The sequence below is a fragment of the Thecamonas trahens genome (genome assembly GCF_000142905.1).
Source record: "Thecamonas trahens ATCC 50062 unplaced genomic scaffold supercont1.41, whole genome shotgun sequence".
In the NCBI taxonomy this organism is placed as follows: Eukaryota; order Apusomonadida; family Apusomonadidae; genus Thecamonas; species Thecamonas trahens.
Window position 1 is genome coordinate 137,632 of NW_013657639.1, and position 16,982 is coordinate 154,613.

At 64.9% G+C, this 16,982-nt stretch overlaps 5 protein-coding genes across 5 annotated transcripts; 3 read left to right on the top strand and 2 right to left on the bottom strand.

The window, feature by feature from the left end:
• Positions 1-35: 35 nt before the first annotated feature.
• AMSG_08060 (ULK protein kinase) lies at positions 36-3,355 on the top strand (the record flags this gene model as incomplete). The annotated part of the gene is made up of 2 exons (XM_013899841.1): positions 36-2,197; positions 2,239-3,355. The coding sequence occupies 2 exons, from the start codon at positions 36-38 to the stop codon at positions 3,353-3,355; spliced, it is 3,279 nt and encodes a 1,092-aa protein (XP_013755295.1).
• Positions 3,356-3,427: 72 nt separating this feature from the next.
• AMSG_12130 (uncharacterized protein) lies at positions 3,428-7,443 on the top strand (the record flags this gene model as incomplete). The annotated part of the gene is made up of 3 exons (XM_013899919.1): positions 3,428-4,629; positions 4,847-4,928; positions 5,260-7,443. 3 exons carry the CDS (start codon positions 3,428-3,430, stop codon positions 7,426-7,428), a joined length of 3,453 nt encoding a protein of 1,150 aa, XP_013755373.1. The 3' UTR covers positions 7,429-7,443.
• A 10-nt stretch (positions 7,444-7,453) lies between these two features.
• On the bottom strand, positions 7,454-11,841 carry AMSG_12131 (uncharacterized protein; the record flags this gene model as incomplete). Its single annotated transcript, XM_013899920.1, has 3 exons — positions 11,805-11,841; positions 9,676-11,261; positions 7,454-9,145 (listed from the first exon to the last, which is right to left on the bottom strand). The coding sequence occupies exons 2-3, from the start codon at positions 11,251-11,253 to the stop codon at positions 7,454-7,456; spliced, it is 3,270 nt and encodes a 1,089-aa protein (XP_013755374.1). The 5' UTR covers positions 11,254-11,261; positions 11,805-11,841.
• Positions 11,842-13,215: 1,374 nt separating this feature from the next.
• AMSG_08065 (Ras guanine nucleotide exchange factor A) lies at positions 13,216-16,061 on the top strand (the record flags this gene model as incomplete). Its single annotated transcript, XM_013899842.1, has 2 exons — positions 13,216-13,218; positions 13,502-16,061. The coding sequence occupies 2 exons, from the start codon at positions 13,216-13,218 to the stop codon at positions 15,872-15,874; spliced, it is 2,376 nt and encodes a 791-aa protein (XP_013755296.1). The 3' UTR covers positions 15,875-16,061.
• Positions 15,686-16,936, bottom strand: AMSG_08066 (uncharacterized protein). Its single transcript, XM_013899843.1, has 2 exons — positions 16,856-16,936; positions 15,686-16,759 (listed from the first exon to the last, which is right to left on the bottom strand). The coding sequence occupies exons 1-2, from the start codon at positions 16,905-16,907 to the stop codon at positions 15,879-15,881; spliced, it is 933 nt and encodes a 310-aa protein (XP_013755297.1). The 5' UTR covers positions 16,908-16,936; the 3' UTR covers positions 15,686-15,878.
• Positions 16,937-16,982: the final 46 nt, after the last annotated feature.

Below are 16,982 nucleotides of genomic sequence, written 5' to 3' on the forward strand. Positions count from 1 at the left end.
ACCCCCCCCCCCCTCCCCTCCTCCCGCACCCGGCCATGTCCGACTATCACGTGGTGGAGCTCATCGGTGAGGGCTCGTTCGGCAAGGTCTACAAGGGCCGCAAGGCATACTCGGCGGTCACGGTGGCGCTCAAGTTCATTCCAAAGTTTGGCAAGTCGGCAAGCGAGCTGGAGGCGTTGCGGCAAGAGATCTCCATCCTCAAGGGCCTCGAGCATCCAAGCATCATCGGCATGCTTGATTCGTTCGAGACCTCGTCCGAGTTCTGCGTGGTGACCGAGTACGCCGAGGGTGAGCTGTTCCAGATTCTGGAGGACGATGGGAAGCTGCCAGAGGTTCAGGTCCAGGTCCTCGCCCGCCAGCTCACCGATGCTCTGCAGTATCTCCACGCTCATCGCGTCATCCACCGCGACATGAAACCGCAGAACATCCTCGTCACCTCGGACGGCCGCATCAAGCTCTGCGACTTTGGCTTTGCCCGCTCCATGTCGGCCTCTACCCTCGTCCTCACCTCGATCAAGGGCACTCCGCTGTACATGGCGCCCGAGCTTGTCCAAGAGCTGCCGTACAACCACACCGTCGACCTCTGGTCGCTCGGCGTCATCCTCTACGAGTTGTTTGTCGGCAAGCCGCCGTTCTACACCACATCCATCTACTCGCTCATCTCACTCATCGTCAACGAGCCTGTCCACTATCCGGACGGCATGTCGCCTGACTTTGAGGACTTTCTTCGTGGCCTCCTCAACAAGGCTCCTGCAGATCGTCTCTCGTGGCCGGCCCTCGCCGAGCACCCGTTTGTCGTCAACGCGCCCGACTCGATCCCCTGCCCGCAGTTTGCCGTCTACTACCAGACCCAGGCCCGAGTTCCGCCGCCCATCACTGCCGCTCAGGCCGCCGAGATGGATCCGGCAGCTGCAGACGGCCAGCCGTCGACCGCAAAGCCTATAGCCCCGCTGCGCGCTCGCTCGCAGACAGCCGCCGCCCGCCCTACCGTTGCGGGTCTTGTTGCCGAAGTTCTGCCACTTTTCGCGAATGCAAGCCCAGCGAGTGCTCCCAGCCTTGCCGACGCCCTCACTGCCCTTGTCCGCGCCCTCTCGGCCGATCCGCCGGCGCTGACGCCGGGCCTCGCCGCCGAGCTCGCGCCCGCTCTGGCAGACTTTCGCCCCGCCGCCACTGCCTCTGGCTTTGGCCGCATCGCCGCTGGCCTCGCCGCCCTCGTCAAGATCTGGTCGCGCCTTCCACCCGAGCTCCTGCCTGCGCTCCTCGGTGCGCTGACCCGCACGCTTGCCGAGCTTTGCTGGACCGACCTCTCCTCTCTCGGCATCGCTGACGAGCTTGTGCGGATGCACGGCCTCCCGCAGGCACTCACTTCCCTCGTCCTGGACGTCGGCGCCATGGCCGACCACTCGGCCGCTGCCGCCGGCCTCTCCGCTCTCACCGCTCTCGCCCAGCTCACCGCCGGCCTTCCGCCGTTTCTCCCACTCTCGTCACTGGCCGATGGCCCCAGCCCGCGCCACACCATCCACTCTCTCGTTGCCAGCGCCGTGGTCGATGGCGGTGAGGCCGCGCTGACCGCGCTCTGCTCCGCCGGCCGCAACGGTGGCGAGTCCAGTCTCGCTCGCTTGCTCCTTGTCCTTGTCTCGGCCGCGCCCGCACTCTCCGATGCCATTTGCCTTCACCCGTCCATCCCGGACCTTCTTCTTGGTCCGCTGGGCGCCATGGAGCCCGCGGCGCTGCGACTTGTGGCGCTCATTCTCTACCATCCGCCCGGCAACATGTTTCCGGCGTGGACTGGCCACATCCCGCTCGCGCCGCTGCTGGCGCTGGTGGCCGACGGCCATCCCGCCGCCGCCCGCGGATCAGACGCCGCTGCCGCTCTCATGGCTGCTCTGCTGCGGCATCCGGCCATGACCGCTGCGCTATGCGAGCCGGCTCGCCTCTCGCGCATGCTGGGTGTAGCACAGGCCGCGCTCACTGCAGCGGCAAAGACCGATCCTGCCGACGTTGCCGGTGGCGGCGCGAGTCTCGTCGGCTGCGCCGAGGCCGCCGTCTTCTCGCCGTTTGACGGTTGGGTCACCCTTGTCTACCGCCTGCTCTCTGTCGGCGGCGCCACCATGGCCCGTGCTTTCGTCGACGCCAACATGCTCGCCACGCTCGCCGCGTTGGCTGCCGCCCCTCGGGTCCTGGCCCGCCGGCACTCGTCGCCACCATGCGGGTGCTCTACGAGGTCACGTCTGCCAGCCTCCACGCGAAAACGCCCCCGCGCGACATCCTTGCCACGCTCGTCCCGTCGTTGCTCGCAGTTCTCGATCCGGCTCTGCTCAGCGACATCGCGACGTGGCCATTGTCGTGCGGTGGCGGCCGTGAGCGTGTCTCGCTCCTCGCCTTTCAAGTTTTTTCCATCATCCACCTGCCGCTGCAGCAGAGTGTGCCCGACACGCTGCCCGCACTCCTCGAGCTGCTTGTGGCACAGGGCGTCATCCCTGCTGCCGTCGCCGCACTCCCGCTTGTCGAGCCGTCGCACGTTGACACCGCGCTCGGCCTCGTCTCGCGCATCGTGCTCGCGCTCCCAGGTGGCGCCGCCGAGTTTGTTGACGCGGGCGGACTCTCACCCACCGTTCTCGGCCCACTCCTGCCGGCTTCCAGCCAGAGCCCGCTCTCGCCGCCGGGCCTTATCGACGTCCTACTGATCCTCTCGCAGCTGGCGCGGCTCTCGGCCTCGTACTACCCGCCGATCCTCGAGTCGGGCGTGGTCGGCGAGCCGCTGGCGCACGTCCTCGACCACAACGACGGCGAGGTCCGTGCCAAGGCGTGCAACCTGCTCGGCAACCTCTGCCGGCACTCGGGCTTCTTCTACGCGGCTCTCGCTGACTCGCGGCTGCTGGCGAGCCTCATCGCGGCCTGCTCCGACACCCACGATGGCGCCCGCAAGTTTGCCTGCTTTGCCCTCGGCAACGCCTGCTTCCACGATGCCTCCATCTACTCGCAGCTCGGGCCGGCCATTGCTCCGCTCGCCTCGCTCCTTCTCGACGAGGCCGAGGCCGAGAAGACCCGGACCAACGCCGCCGGCGCCCTTGGCAACCTCGCCCGCAACTCGGACCTCCTCCTCCCGCAGCTCTTCACCGACGGCGCCGTCGACGCGCTTGTCGCCGTCCTCAACGCCGCCTCGCTCGTCCGATGCGCCGCGGTCGCCCGCATCGCTCTTTTCTCGCTTGGCAACTACTGCTCATATCCGCCGTATCGTGCACAGCTCGCCTCGGTCCCGCATCTCGTCCCGCGTGTCCAGGCCGCCTCCGCTGCCGCTGATCCCACCCTCGTCAAGTACGCCGCCCGCGTCCTGCACAAGCTTGGCCAATGAACGCACCACGACCGCCACTTCACCCTCCCCCCTCCCCCTTCCACCCTCCACACACACACACACACACACACGATGCTATGTTCCCTGCGCCACCCGCGGGCAAGCCTCCTCCTCCGAGCACTGTCGCTCCGGGTCGGAGGCGTCTCGGCGGCTGCGGCCGGCGGCGCGGCCGAGGGCTTCCTCCAGCTGCCGCGCGGCAAGCCGCTGGCCAAGATCTCGGCCGAGTATGTGGAACCCCTGCCTCCAGCCGAGTTTGCGGGCAAGATCACGGTGACGGCGAGTCTGGACGAGGCCAACGAGGCGGCGGCGGCGGCCGGCTGGTGGCCGCGGCGCGAGGATCCAGCGCCCGGGGCCAGCAAGCCGCTGCTGCTGGGCATGGACGCTGAGAACGCGCTCCACTGGGACCGGACGACGGCCAAGTCTGCACCGACCTGCGTGCTGCAGCTGGCGTCGGACAATGCTGCACTAGTGCTGTCGATCGCGCGGCCTGCGGCGCGGGCGGCGTTTGCTGATCGCTCGCGGCCCAACGCGGTCCGCGACCTCATCGAGGCGCACGACGTGGCGCTGGTGTGCCAGGGTGCAGCCGGCGACGTCGGTCCGCTGCACTCGGAGTTTGGCATGTTTGGCTCCTCGTTTGTGGATCTGCTGGAGGTTTCGGCCCTCGCTGGCCTGTATCCGCTCAAGCTCCGCTACGCCGTGGCACAGGTCCTCCGCCTGCGGCTCTCCAAGAAGGAGCAGATGTCCAACTGGCGCCGGTGGCCGCTGACCCCGTCGCAGGTTGCGTATGCCGCCACTGACGCCTGGGCGCCGCTGGCTGTTTATCGCGGCCTTGCTGCTGCGCATCCGCATCTCGCCGCGGCAGTCGATGCCCAGCTTGCAGCCGGCGGCCCGCCGCCGGAGCCCGGCGCGCCGCGCCTGGTCGTCTCGACCCGCCGCATGCTGGCCAAGCCACTGCCCGCCTGGGCAGGACCCGAACTCGCCGCCATGCTCGAAACACCCTTTGACGATGCCGCATCGTGGCCGCACACCCACCCAATGGTCCTCGTCAACAACCTGGCGTCATACTACCGGGCCCGCGTCGTCCGCTCGCGCAATCATCTTGGTCTCCGGCTGCGTACGGCTGCAGCGACGCTCCGCACACCGCTTGACACCTCGCCAGGCTCCGACAAGCGGACCCGCCTCGCCCGTGCCGCCCTCGCCCTCCTCGCCGACCTGTCCGCCTCGCCAGATCTCCAGGACGCGCTCATCGAGTCGCGCCTGGCCGCACTTGCCGCGTCTAACCGCAACCGCACCCCAGCATGATTGCCTATCACGCGCGTTCTGTCACGTACCATGCAGGCTACGCCGGTAGCGACCATGCACAGGCTCTCCACCTTGGACCAAACCCCTTCGGCATGGTCCTGTATGGTGACGGCATTTGCCGCTACGCTTCCCTCCCTTTATCGCACTGCTTCCGGACGTGGACATGGATTGGCCAGCCAGCCAGCTCAGCATTGGCATCGGCATCGACATCGGGATCAGCATCATGCTGATGATCGGCATTCGCATGCGCGTTCACATTCACATCGAGCGGGTCCCCCCTCGTCCTCCCCCCCCCCCCCCCCCCCCCCCACCCTCCACCAACGCCCACTCAACTCCCCCCCCCCCCCCCCCCCCCCCCCACCCTCCACCAACGCCCACTCGACTCCAAAATTTTGAATGCCTCCGGCGCGCCTTTCGATCTCGCGCCAAACAGCCTCACCCTCGCATGGTGCCACCGCCAACGACGACCGGAGGGAGAAGGTGCGCAGACGCAAGCGCAGGCGGACAGTGGTAAGTACCGTACCCATACCCTTCCACTTCCCCGCTTCCCCTCCATGTCTGTCCCCTGTCCCCACTCACTCCCCCACCCCCTCCCCTCGCAGCTGACCCAGGAGAGCCTGGCCCAGGCTGGGGCAGCCGTGGCCGAGGAGATGCGCGGAGGGCCGACCATTGGCGGGCGCAAGTCTATTGCTCCCGGGCGCAAGTCCATTGCTCCCGGGCGCAAGTCTATTGCTCTTCGTCAGCCGCGAAAGTCCATCCTTCCGCCGCCGCTGCTGTCGGGCATCCAGCTGACAGACCTGTACTCCAACTGCCTCAAGATGTCGGCCGAGAACAAGATCAACCAGAAGAACACCTGGGGTCTTAATCTCATCGACTACATCGACGACATTGTTGAGGAGGACGAAACCGACTTTGCCCGCGCTTCTTGCACCATCGACGCCTCCATCAAGATCTACTCCACCCGAGTCGACGCTGTCCACATCGACACTTACAAGGTCCTCGGCGGCCTTGCGCGCACAAATGGCCCGGGCGGCGAGAACGGCGAGGATGATGCCGATGCTGGCGGTGAGAACAAGGAGAACGACGAGTTTGAGTCGGATGATGACGACGACGAGTACAGCCCCGGCGGAAAGCGCAAGGCCAAGACCAAGACCAAGGACGCGAGGGCGGCCAAGGCCAAGGCCTCGGCAACACTCGAGGCCAACATTGCCAACCTCAACACGGATGCCCTCGACCTCGACTTTGACATCGACCCGCTGTTTCAGAAGACCTCGGCCGAGTTTGACGAGGGCGGTGCTCGCGGCCTCCTCCTCAACCATCTCACGCTCTCCGAGTACGGCCAGCTCATTTTTGGCTCACACATCTCCATCTCGTCGGCCGGCGCCGGAGGCGCTACCCGCCCCGAGCCCGAGCCTATCGACTTTACCGACGCCCGCAAGATCTACGGTGAGCCCGAGTACGCCTCGCTCCAGATTTGTCCCGAGTTTGTCACCTTTGCCGCCGCCCAGTGGGGCCGCAACGTAGGCCCGGCTCCTTCCGATGCGCCTGCAGACGCGCCAGCAGATGCTGCTGCAGACACTTCGGCGACCAGCGCGTCGCGTGCCGACTTTTTCGCCGCCATGGCCGCCACCACCAGCGGTGTCGAGGAGGCCGTGTGGGAGGAGGCCGACTTTGACGACGACGACGACGACGACGATGCGGGCGCTGGCTCGTTCCGCCTTCACGACTCGGGCCTCTCGGCCGCCTCGCTTGGCATGACTTCGTTCTCGTCGGCGGGCACCTCCTCGTCCGATGCGCTCGCCTCGCTCTTTGGTGCCGGCCACGCCACCGCCGCCGCTGCCTCGGCCCTTGACTCGGTCCTCCGCATGACCAAGGAGTCGAGCGTGGCCTCCGAGTACGGCTTCTTTGCCCCAGGCGCCGTCAAGTCCTGGGCTGGGCCAACCAACTGGAAGTACTCGGGCTCGGCCCGCGCCCGCGCCGCCGCCAAGTCGGACGGCTCGGCAAAGTCCAAGAAGGCCAAGTTCTTCCTCCAGCTCGCGCCGCCCCTCGCCATCGACCTCGCTACACTCGGCAAGACTTCGTCCAAGTCGACCACCCTCAAGGCTTCTACTCTCGCCAAGGCGTCCAAGGACGCCCACCTCCTTCCGCCCGACATCCACTACGACATTGCCGAGCTCACCCACTTTGCGCTCCGCCCCTCGTTTGCACTCTCGCTCCCCGGCGCTGCCGCCGCCCACCACCCCACCTCGATGGCCGCGGCGCTCTCGAGCCGCGGAGGCGGCTTTGGCGGCTTTGGCTCCGACAACGACGACGATGACAACGGCGAATGGGCGTTCTTTGGTGACGCTCCGGACGCCCCCGGCGCGGGTACCGACCTCGGCGACGCCGACGTCGACCTGCTCGACGATCCGCGCCGCGTTGCCAAAATCGACATCAACTACGAGCGTGTCGCCAAGAAGGTCGATGTCAAGGCGCTCAAGCGTGGCGTCTGGGCACAGCTCACGGTCGACGAGCCGCGTGAGGCGCTGGCGTCCAAGTCGGCCCTCCCGCCGCGGATGGACGACGAGCGGGCCGTCACCTTTTCGTCGGTTGTCGCCGACCTGCCATCTACTCTCCCGCGCCGCGTCATGCAGGATGCCTCGGTGCCCTTTGCCTTTATCTGCCTCTTGCACCTCTGCAACGAAAAGGGCCTCATGATCGAGGGCTCGCCGGACATGACCGACTTTGTCGTCCGCCAGGATCCCGACGTCGTCGAGCCCGATACGCACTGACTGCTTAAACTGTACACTTGCTTCGCTACACCACGCACCCGAGGCGGCCCGAGCTCGCCCGCGTTTCGGCTATCGCATCCAGCTCTGCGCTAAGCAGCCACTGAGCGAGCGAGGCGTCTTCTTCGCGCCGTGCCAGCGAGCGCGCCTCGCCGAGCCCGTCGTCTCGGCACATTTCCCATGCCCGCGCCTTCTGCACTCTCAGCGGTACCATGGCGCGAGTTGTCGCAGTGCCGAGCTCGGACAAGGAATCCTTCACCTGCCATGCCTCTAGCACCCGGTTGATCGCGTGACGGGCGCCGGTCAGTCCGGTATCGTCGCGCGCCGCTTCAGAGACGCCAGCCTTGAGCATCGCCCGAGTCGGGTCCGACGACTTGAGCCACATCGGGCCTGTGCCAAAGACATGCTTGCTTCCACCGAGCACAATGGCATCCGGCTGCGCGTCGCGCAAGACCGTGCCAAAGTCGAGGCTTCTCGCCAGCGAGCCGGGCAAAGGCGCCGCAAGCCAGTCGGCGAACCACGGCGCGGCCGGATCGTAGACCACCACGTCGAGCTCGCAGAACAGCAGGCCGTGGAGCGCTCCCAGTACCGCCGATGCCTGCCCGGCTTCGTCGGCAGAGGCATGCTTGGCCAGCGACAGCATGGCAAAGCCGGCCTCGGAGAGCGCTGCGAGCACGTGCGCAGGCGCGCCGGCCGGAATAAGAACCAGCGCGTCGACGAGGCTCGGCGACGCCCGTGCCAGCAGCGCGGTGTGGAGCACAACCGAGTCGAGGGTGGCATCAGGAAGGAGTGGATAGACGAGAACAAGGCGGAAGAACAGCTGATTTGCCTGCGGATACGCGGCTCCGCTTACTGCGGCAAACTCAATGTCGGCGTACGGGTGCGGGAGGCGGATCATGCCGTCGCCGTGGCGGCCAAACCCGCAATGGGTCGGCATCAGTGGCCAGTAGTTGAGCGAGGTCAACGCCGGGGCGGCGGCCGACTCGACTTGCTTGCGCTCGGCCTCGGAAAAGACCGGAAGCCACGAGTGCGAGCGCTTGAGGCGGCCGCGGGCCGAAGTCGCTACCGCGCAGGATATGCGATGATCTGGCACCGGAACACCAAGGTAGTCGAGCATGGTCTTGAGCCAGTAGCCGGGATCAGCGCGCATGTCCTCGTACCGCACCACCAGCGGGGCGTCGGCCAAGACGAGATGCGCGAACTTACGGTTTGGCGCGGCCCAGTAGCGGAAGAAAGCGGCCCAGAGCGAGGCCTCGGGCTGGAGGCGGGCCTTGTACTTGATCCAGGCATCGAGCGAGCCCTCGTCGACATGCGACAACGAAGTCAAGTAATGAAACTTAGAGACGATGGCATCGAGCGGATTACGGACGAGGATGATGGCCTTGCGCCAGGTATCGGCGGCAATGTCGCCCATGCCGCCGCGATGGGTCTTGACCAGCAGCGTCCGGGCGTAGTCGGCCATGGTCACTCCCTCGCCGTGCATCCCGGCGCTGATGAGCCCTGTGTCATTGTAGATCGACGAGGTCACCACTCCAGACGCCATCTCCAGCATCTCGCGGCACCACGTGTTGCCCGAGCCCGGATACGAAGCCAGCGCCGACGGCGGCCAGGCCAGTGGCGGGAGGATGACCGCCTGCCTGGCCTCGCATCCGCCGCCTGGCTCAGCCCACCGAGCCTTCACCTCTGGTGGCACAGGAAGCAGCGCGTTGGGTGCAGGCCCCTTGTCCGTTTCGACCGCCCATCCCCACCCCCGCCGCTGCTCAGGCCGAGTCGCCCTGGTGAGGCTCGCGTGTGCCCAAGCGGCAGGACCGCCAGCTGGGCCACCACTGCTGCGCCAATGGCAAGTGCAAGCACTCGCTGCGCCCACCACCATCCGCCGCGCTGGGCTCCTCGGTGTGGCATCTGCTGCGCCATGGAATGCAGGCGGAGAAGCAGAGAGGGGAGAGGAGTGGAAAGGAGGGGAGGGGAGGGGGGACGAGGCTGTTGAGGTGACGGTTCATTGCCAGGTACAGTGCGTGCAGTGCGTGTGCTGTGGTTGGATGAAGTGCAAGTGTGCGTGCGTGATTGCAGGTGCGATGTGGTGGTGTGGTGATGTGGTGATGTGGTGATGTGGTGATGTGGTGGTGTGCTGGTGGTGGGGTACTGGTGGTGGCTGGCCAGGCGCACCACCAGAGGGTGCGCGGCAGGTGACGGGCCGCGGTAGACGGAGAGAAAGTGGCCGCCTCAGAGGTTAAAGCCGTCAGAGGGCACGCTGGGCATGTCCTGGTTGAAGGCGTAATGGCCGTCGGTGGCCTGCGGGGCGTTGTCGAGATCGTCGTCCGAGTCGCCGGAGAAGAAGCGGGTGATGATGGTGACGGCCTTCTTGTACACGTCGTGGTTCTGGTGGGACTGGATCTTGTCGAGCTTCTCGACACCGCCGGCCTCGTCGACCATGGCCGCGTACTCGTTGAAGCCCAAGGTCTTCGCGTCGAGCTCGCCGACCTTGAGGATCTTCTCGAGGCCCTCAAGAGCGACGATGATGATGCCCGGGTCGTTGACGAGGAGCAGGTCGCAGAGCGGCGGGATGGCGCCGCGCGAGACGATGTAGCGAATGTGCTCGGGCGAGCCGCCGGAGGTGAGGTTGGAGATGGCCCAGGCAGCCTCGCGCTTGGTCTTGAAGAACGTTGAGGTGTTGAGGATGTCGATGAGCGGGCCGATGAGGTTGGCGTCGATGACGGCCTTGATCTGGTGCTTGTTGCCTGCGGTGATGTTGGAGATGGTCCAGCACGCCTCCTTCTTGATGTTCTCCTTGGCCGATCCGAGAAGGAAGAGGAGGCACGGAAGGACGGCGCAGTTGAGAACGCACTGAGTCTGCACGTCGTTGCCGGTCACAATGTTGCCGACGGTGCGGAGAGCCGGGACCTGGACCGACGGCGAGTGGTGCGAGAGGAGCTCGACAACGCGACGGCAGACGCCAGCGTCGATGACCTGCTGGATGCGGGCGTCGGCGCCGTCCGAGAGGTACGAGAGCGCCCAGAGAGCGTCGGTGAGGACCTCGTCGTCGTTCGAGTAGATGAGGCGGGCGAGCGTCGGGAGCGCCGGCGAGACGTACGACCAGTCCGGCTGCGGCTTGCCGCGGCAGAGGTTCGAGAGCGTCCAAGTCGCGTTGCGCATCATGGACAGCTTCGACGCCGCGGTCAGGTTGTACAGCAGCGGCTCCATGACGTTGCAGCTGAGCACGTAGTCGCGGCACTGGGTCGAGTCGCCGGCAATGTTGCCCAGGCACCACACCACCTGCTCGCGCACGTCCGGGTTGCCCTTGGAGAGGAGCTTGACCAGGAGCGGGACGGCCTGGTTGGTGATGACATGCCGGGTCTGGTACGACTGGCCCGAGGCAATGTTTGTCAGCGCCCACGCGGCCTCAAACTGCAGCTGCGGGTGGTCGTACGCCTCGAGGAACTGCACAAAGATCGGGACCGCGCCGTTGTCGATGACAAGGTCAATCGGCGGGTTCATCTCAATCGAGAGCAGCTTGCGGAAGAGCATGCACGACTCGAGCATGAGCTTCGGGTCGTTCGACGTGATCTGCTGCATCATCAGCGGGAGCTTGTCGATCCTCTGCTCGCCGCTGGGGTCGGTGGTGAACCCAGCCTCCTCGGCAACAACAGCCTCCTCGCCGGCAAGCCCTGCCTGCCGCCGCTTGCGGAGCTTCTCGTTCTTCTTCTTCTTGCGGATCGAAATCGTCGTCTTCTCGCGCTGCCGCCGCGCGTCCGTCGCCGAAATGCCGGCCTTGTACGACTCCTGTCGCGCCTTCTGGCGCTCGCTCATGTCGTCACCAAAGGGATCCATGCTTAATCCTGCGCCGGTGTCGTTGCTGTAGTGAGTTGGCTGTCTCTCGCTTCAAACTGCGCGTGCCGGCCGGGTCAAACCAAAGCGGTCGCGCTTCGCGGCTTTTGTGGCTCCCGAAAAGATCCCAAACAGCAAGCGGGGCGGCTAGAAAAGGGGAGGGGGGGGGGGGGGGGGGGAAGGGCCTACGGCAGCGCAGGAGGGACAACTAAGGGGGGAGTGGGTGTACGGGGTGTAGCCTCGTCGGTGTCTGGGGCAGGGGCTCGTGACTCGGCTGTGCCATGAGCAGCATCCGCATGTGGCGCCGCGAAGAGTGCGACACGCGAGGCGAACATGGCCAAGATGTCCCAATGTACGTCGGCGAGCGCGCGCTTCGCAGCCGGACCGACGAGATTTACACCGGCACATATGCGGAGCGTGTGATGGTGAAGTGCTCACCCGTGGGCATACCTGCCTTGGTAGCATGATGGGGTACAAGATAGGGGTGAAGATGGGAGGGAGAGTGCAACAATGGGGAAGGGTGGGGTGTGTATGGGGTGGGAGGGGGGACATACTTTTAGATTCCTTGTTCAAACTTTCGGGAGACGGGTGTGACCAATGCAAGGCGCGGATAGCTATCAACAATTAATTCGAAGGAATGAATGAGGGCAGGAATGCATGGCCATTGGTTCGTTTGTTCGTTCATTGTCATCGTTCAGTGTCATCGTTCGTTCGTTCGTTCGTTCGTTCGTTCGTTCGTTCGCTCGTTCATTGGTTCGTTCGTTCGTTCGTTCGTTGTCATCGTTCGTTCGTTCGTTCGTTCGTTCGTTCGTTCATTGTCATCGTTCAGTGCCATCGTTCGTTCGTTAGTTCGCTCGTTCGTTCGTTCGTTCGCTCGTTCATCGGTTCGTTCATTGTCATCGTTCAGTGCCATCGTTCGTTCGTTCGTTCGTTCGTTCGTTCGTTCGTTCGTTCATTGGTTCGTTCATTGGTTCGTTCATTGTCATCGTTCATTGTCATCGTTCGTTCGTTCGTTCGTTCGTTCGTTCGTTGGCTGCTTGGCTGTGGTTCATTGCTTGGCCGACGGCATGCAATTCACGGCCATTTCCTGTTTCCTTTGCCAACCTTGCACACGCGACAGCGACACGTGGCAGGGGATTGGACGGCACCACTTGTCCACAGCAAAGCCCAGTGCTCTCTCTCCCCGCTGGTGCCAACACAGTGTGAGTGTGCAACTTCATGGCTTCATCCTGCGAACTCTGCTCCCACAAGGCGGCCCAGAGTGACGGCGAGTACGTCGCAAGCCAACCTCTCCAACCAGACGCACTCGCACACACTAGGCCGAGACCAGTCCTCCGCCGCCCTCCCCCATACCCCGGCCTCCGTATGGTCTTGCCCCACACCACCTCTTCCTGCAGCATGGTCGTCAAGTTGCTCAGTGCCATCGTTCGTTCGTTAGTTCGCTCGTTCGTTCGTTCGTTCGCTCGTTCATCGGTTCGTTCATTGTCATCGTTCAGTGCCATCGTTCGTTCGTTCGTTCGTTCGTTCGTTCGTTCGTTCGTTCATTGGTTCGTTCATTGGTTCGTTCATTGTCATCGTTCATTGTCATCGTTCGTTCGTTCGTTCGTTCGTTCGTTCGTTGGCTGCTTGGCTGTGGTTCATTGCTTGGCCGACGGCATGCAATTCACGGCCATTTCCTGTTTCCTTTGCCAACCTTGCACACGCGACAGCGACACGTGGCAGGGGATTGGACGGCACCACTTGTCCACAGCAAAGCCCAGTGCAGAAGCCCCCCTCTCTCTCCCCGCTGGTGCCAACACAGTGTGAGTGTGCAACTTCATGGCTTCATCCTGCGAACTCTGCTCCCACAAGGCGGCCCAGAGTGACGGCGAGTACGTCGCAAGCCAACCTCTCCAACCAGACGCACTCGCACACACTAGGCCGAGACCAGTCCTCCGCCGCCCTCCCCCATACCCCGGCCTCCGTATGGTCTTGCCCCACACCACCTCTTCCTGCCGCAGACCACCACCTTTTGGCCCTCTGGGCCTTCCCTCTCCCTCCTCCCTCCGTTAACCTATGCCACCTCACTCCAACCCCTCCCTCCCTCCCTCCCTCTCCCACCAACAGAACGGTACACGTCGACGGACTGGGGCACTGCCATCTACGATGCCTGCGATGCAACGTGTGTGTGGTGGCGCTGACGCCGCTGACGGCGACGGTGCGTGATGACCAGGTCTTCTGTGTCCTACATGCTGCTTCGGCTGGACGCCAGCGGCCGCCGGCCGGCTCGAGCTCGGCCGACGGCTCGGCCGGGCCGAGCGAAGGGCTGCGGACGCCTGCGCTGAGCGCTGGATCGGACGATCCACTCCTGCGTGCAGCGTCGTCGGATGAGATTGTGCTCTCGTCGCCGTCGGCGACCGAGGCCGTTGACGACGCGCTGCCGGACGGCGCCGAGCATCCGCCGCTGCGAATGAGGCGGCGCGGGTCGATGATGCGACATGAGCGCGAGGCGCGGTCGCGGTCGCGGGCCAACGGTGCGACCATTATGATTGAGGCGCTGCCGCTGCCGGTGGCGGTCAATACCGAGCGCCGGGTGTCGACAGCGGCGCGGCGGGCCAACACGCGCCACATCCTGCGGTCGTCGACGCAATTATCCGATGCTGAGCTGGCTGCCGCCGGGCTGTCAGCGAGCGCCGCGGGGACTGAGAGTCATGCGCATGGACTGGAGCTTGCCAAGGAGCCAATCGGCCAGGCGGTTTCGACAAAGAAGCGCAAGCAGTCGCTGGCGCCATCAGTTGGCTTGAGTGAGAGCGCCACCGGGCTGCCGCAAGCGACTGTCTCGGCGTCAGCAAGCCAGCCAACAGGAGCCCGCCGCAGCAGGAGCGGGGCGTCGGCGGTCGCGGCGTCGATCGGCTCGTCGCTCTCGTCCGAGTCGTCGCCGGCCGGGACCAGCTCGGTGGCATCGGCGGAGCAAGGTGCCGAGAGCGTGGCCATGCACCCGCGTTTCTCATTCTACTCTGTGCGGGCGTCGTCCTCGCTCGGGCGAAGCGACCGGCTGTACGGCGACGAGGACATTGACTCTGCGTTTGCGTTTGAGAGCGATTATGACGAGGACGATGAAGGCGACGACGATGGCGAGAGCCATGCAGGCGGCCGGCTCGCACCAGCGTCGCCCATCTCCATCCGGTCTCGGCTCAGCACGGTTGGCCCGCGACGAGTGGCTGAGTCGATCGAGTCTGCGGCAACGCCGCCGGGCCGGACCCCGCTGGCGAGCCTGTTTGTGGACGACGATGACGGCTGCGCCGACGGCGTAGCAGCGGCCAGCAGACTCGACCCTGCGCTGCACGGCGCAACGCCTGCAGAGACGGTGCAGCGGTACATGCAGCATCTCGAAGCGGCAAACGGTGGGCTGGTCATCCGTCCGGGGAGCGGGCCCGAGTCGGGCCGAATTCGGGCTGGGACGGCCGAGGTGCTGGTGGAGCGACTGACGTACCACCGCAATCCAGACCCGGAGTTTGTGCGGACGATGCTGTTGACGTACCGATCGTTTCTGACGTCTGAAGAGCTGCTGGAAATGCTCGGGCGGCGGTTGAAGTGTCCGGTGCCTATGGCGCTGGCGAACGACGACGAGCTTGCAGCGGCGTTTGAGACAACGGTGGCACGGCCTGTCCGGCTCCGGGTCTTCTCTGTGGTCAAGTATTGGATGGTGACGCACTTTACGTATGATTTCTCGGGCTCAGCGGCGATGAATGCAGCTCTGGACGTGTTTGAAGAGCGGCTGTGTGAGGAGCTCCCGGGACTCGGTGCGCGGCTGGTGAGCCAGCTTGCGCGGCTGCGGAGCGGTGGCAACAACCAGCGGTTTGTGGCGTCAGGATCTGCACCTGCGCCCAAGGTGCCCAGGGCTCTGGGTGCCGGGGCCATGACGGTGCTCGATGTGGACCCAACCGAGCTGGCGCGGCAGCTGACGCTGATGGAGATGGAGATGTACCGGGCCATTCAGCCGTATGAGTGCCTCAACAAGGCGTGGTCACAGTCTGCGGTCGAGGCGCCGCATATCATTGCGCTTGCCAAGCGGTTCAACTATGTCTCGAGGTGGGTCTCGACGCTGGTCATCACCCTCGGCGGGTCTGCCGTCAAGCGGCGTGCAGCAGTGATGAAGCACTTTCTGGCGGTGGCAAAGGCGTGCCGAGCGCTCAACAACTTTAACGGAGTGATGGAGGTGCTTTCGGGCCTGCACTCGAGTCCGGTGTATCGGCTGAAGAAGACGTGGGCAGCCCTGTCCAAGTCTGCCACGTCGACGCATGCCGAGCTCGACGCGCTTGTCTCGACCGACGGCAACTACAAGAACATGCGCGAGCTGCTACGGTTTGTGGAGCCGCCGGCGCTGCCGTACCTCGGCATCTTCCTGTCGGACCTGACGTTCATCGAAGACGGCATGGCCGACCGGGTCGGCGCCGACGAGCTGGTCAACTTTACCAAGCTGCGGCACATCGGCGTCGTCATCTCGGGCATTCAGATGTTCCAGCAGCTGCCATATGCACTCGAGCCGCTATCTGCCCTGCAAAGCTGGATCCTGGGCCACACCCTTGTCGACGAGAACGATCAGTATGCGCTCTCGCTCAAGTACGAGCCGAGGAAGAGCTAGCGGTTTACGTCGACGAGCTTGCCGACGAGCCGCTGTCCGACGAGCCGCTGGCAGTTGATGTGCCCGAGGCTGAGCTCGAGCTGGTGGCCGATGCCGAGCTCGACGTCGAGCTCGAGCTTGACGTGGACGAGACCGAGACGGTGGCTCCGGCCTCGAGCATCATGACCATAAAGCTCTTGAACTCGTCGCGATCGACCTTCCCGTCGGCATCGGTGTCAACGCCCTCCCACACATCCTTGAACTCGCCAGGCGTCATCGGGTCGAGGCCGAGCTGGGCACACGCCGCGTTGGCCGCCTTGCGGATCTCCTTCTTAGACAGGTGGCCCGACTTGTCCGCGTCGTACTTTTTGAACGCCTTGGCGCAAACCTTCTTCAGCTTCATCGGGTTGTTGAGGATGTGCTCGGGCGTGCTGCCCTTGCTCGCCTTGCCCTTGGCCTTGGCCGCCTTGCCCTTGGCCTTGGCCGCCTTGGCCTTGCCCTTGCTCGCCTTGCCCTTGCCCGTGGCCTTGCCCTTGCTCGCCTTGCCCTTGCTCGCCTTGCCCTTGCCCTTGCTCTTGCCCTTGCTTGCGACCTTGCTTGCGACCTTGGCCACAGCAGCGGCCGACGCCGACGACTCCGAGTCCGAGTCGTGCGAGAGAACGATGCCGGCCTCAAAGGCGTGGCGGACGAGCTCACGGAACTCGAGCAGATCGACCTCACCGTCGTTGTTGGTGTCGATGTCGTCGTAATACTCGTTGAACTGGGCCTTGGAGAGGGCAGGCATGCCCGCCTGCTCAAAGATGTCATTGACTGCCTTGCGCACCTCGCCGCGGTCCAGCACGCCCGACTTGTCCGAGTCTGCCGCATTGAATGCCTTCTTGCATGCCTTGTTGAACTTCTTGGCGTCTGTGGGGTTGGGAGGGGTGAGGGGGAGGGGGTGAGGGGGGTGAGGGGGAGGGGGGTGAGGGTGGTGAGGGGGAGGGGGAGGGGGAGGGGGCGTACCCTTGAGCACGTCTTCGGCATTGCCCTGGGTCACCTTGACCTTTTTGCCCATGGTGGAGGTGTGGTGGAGTGGAGTGGAGTGACTTTGCAGCGGCTGGCGGGTGATTGGCTGGCTGGCTGGCGGGTG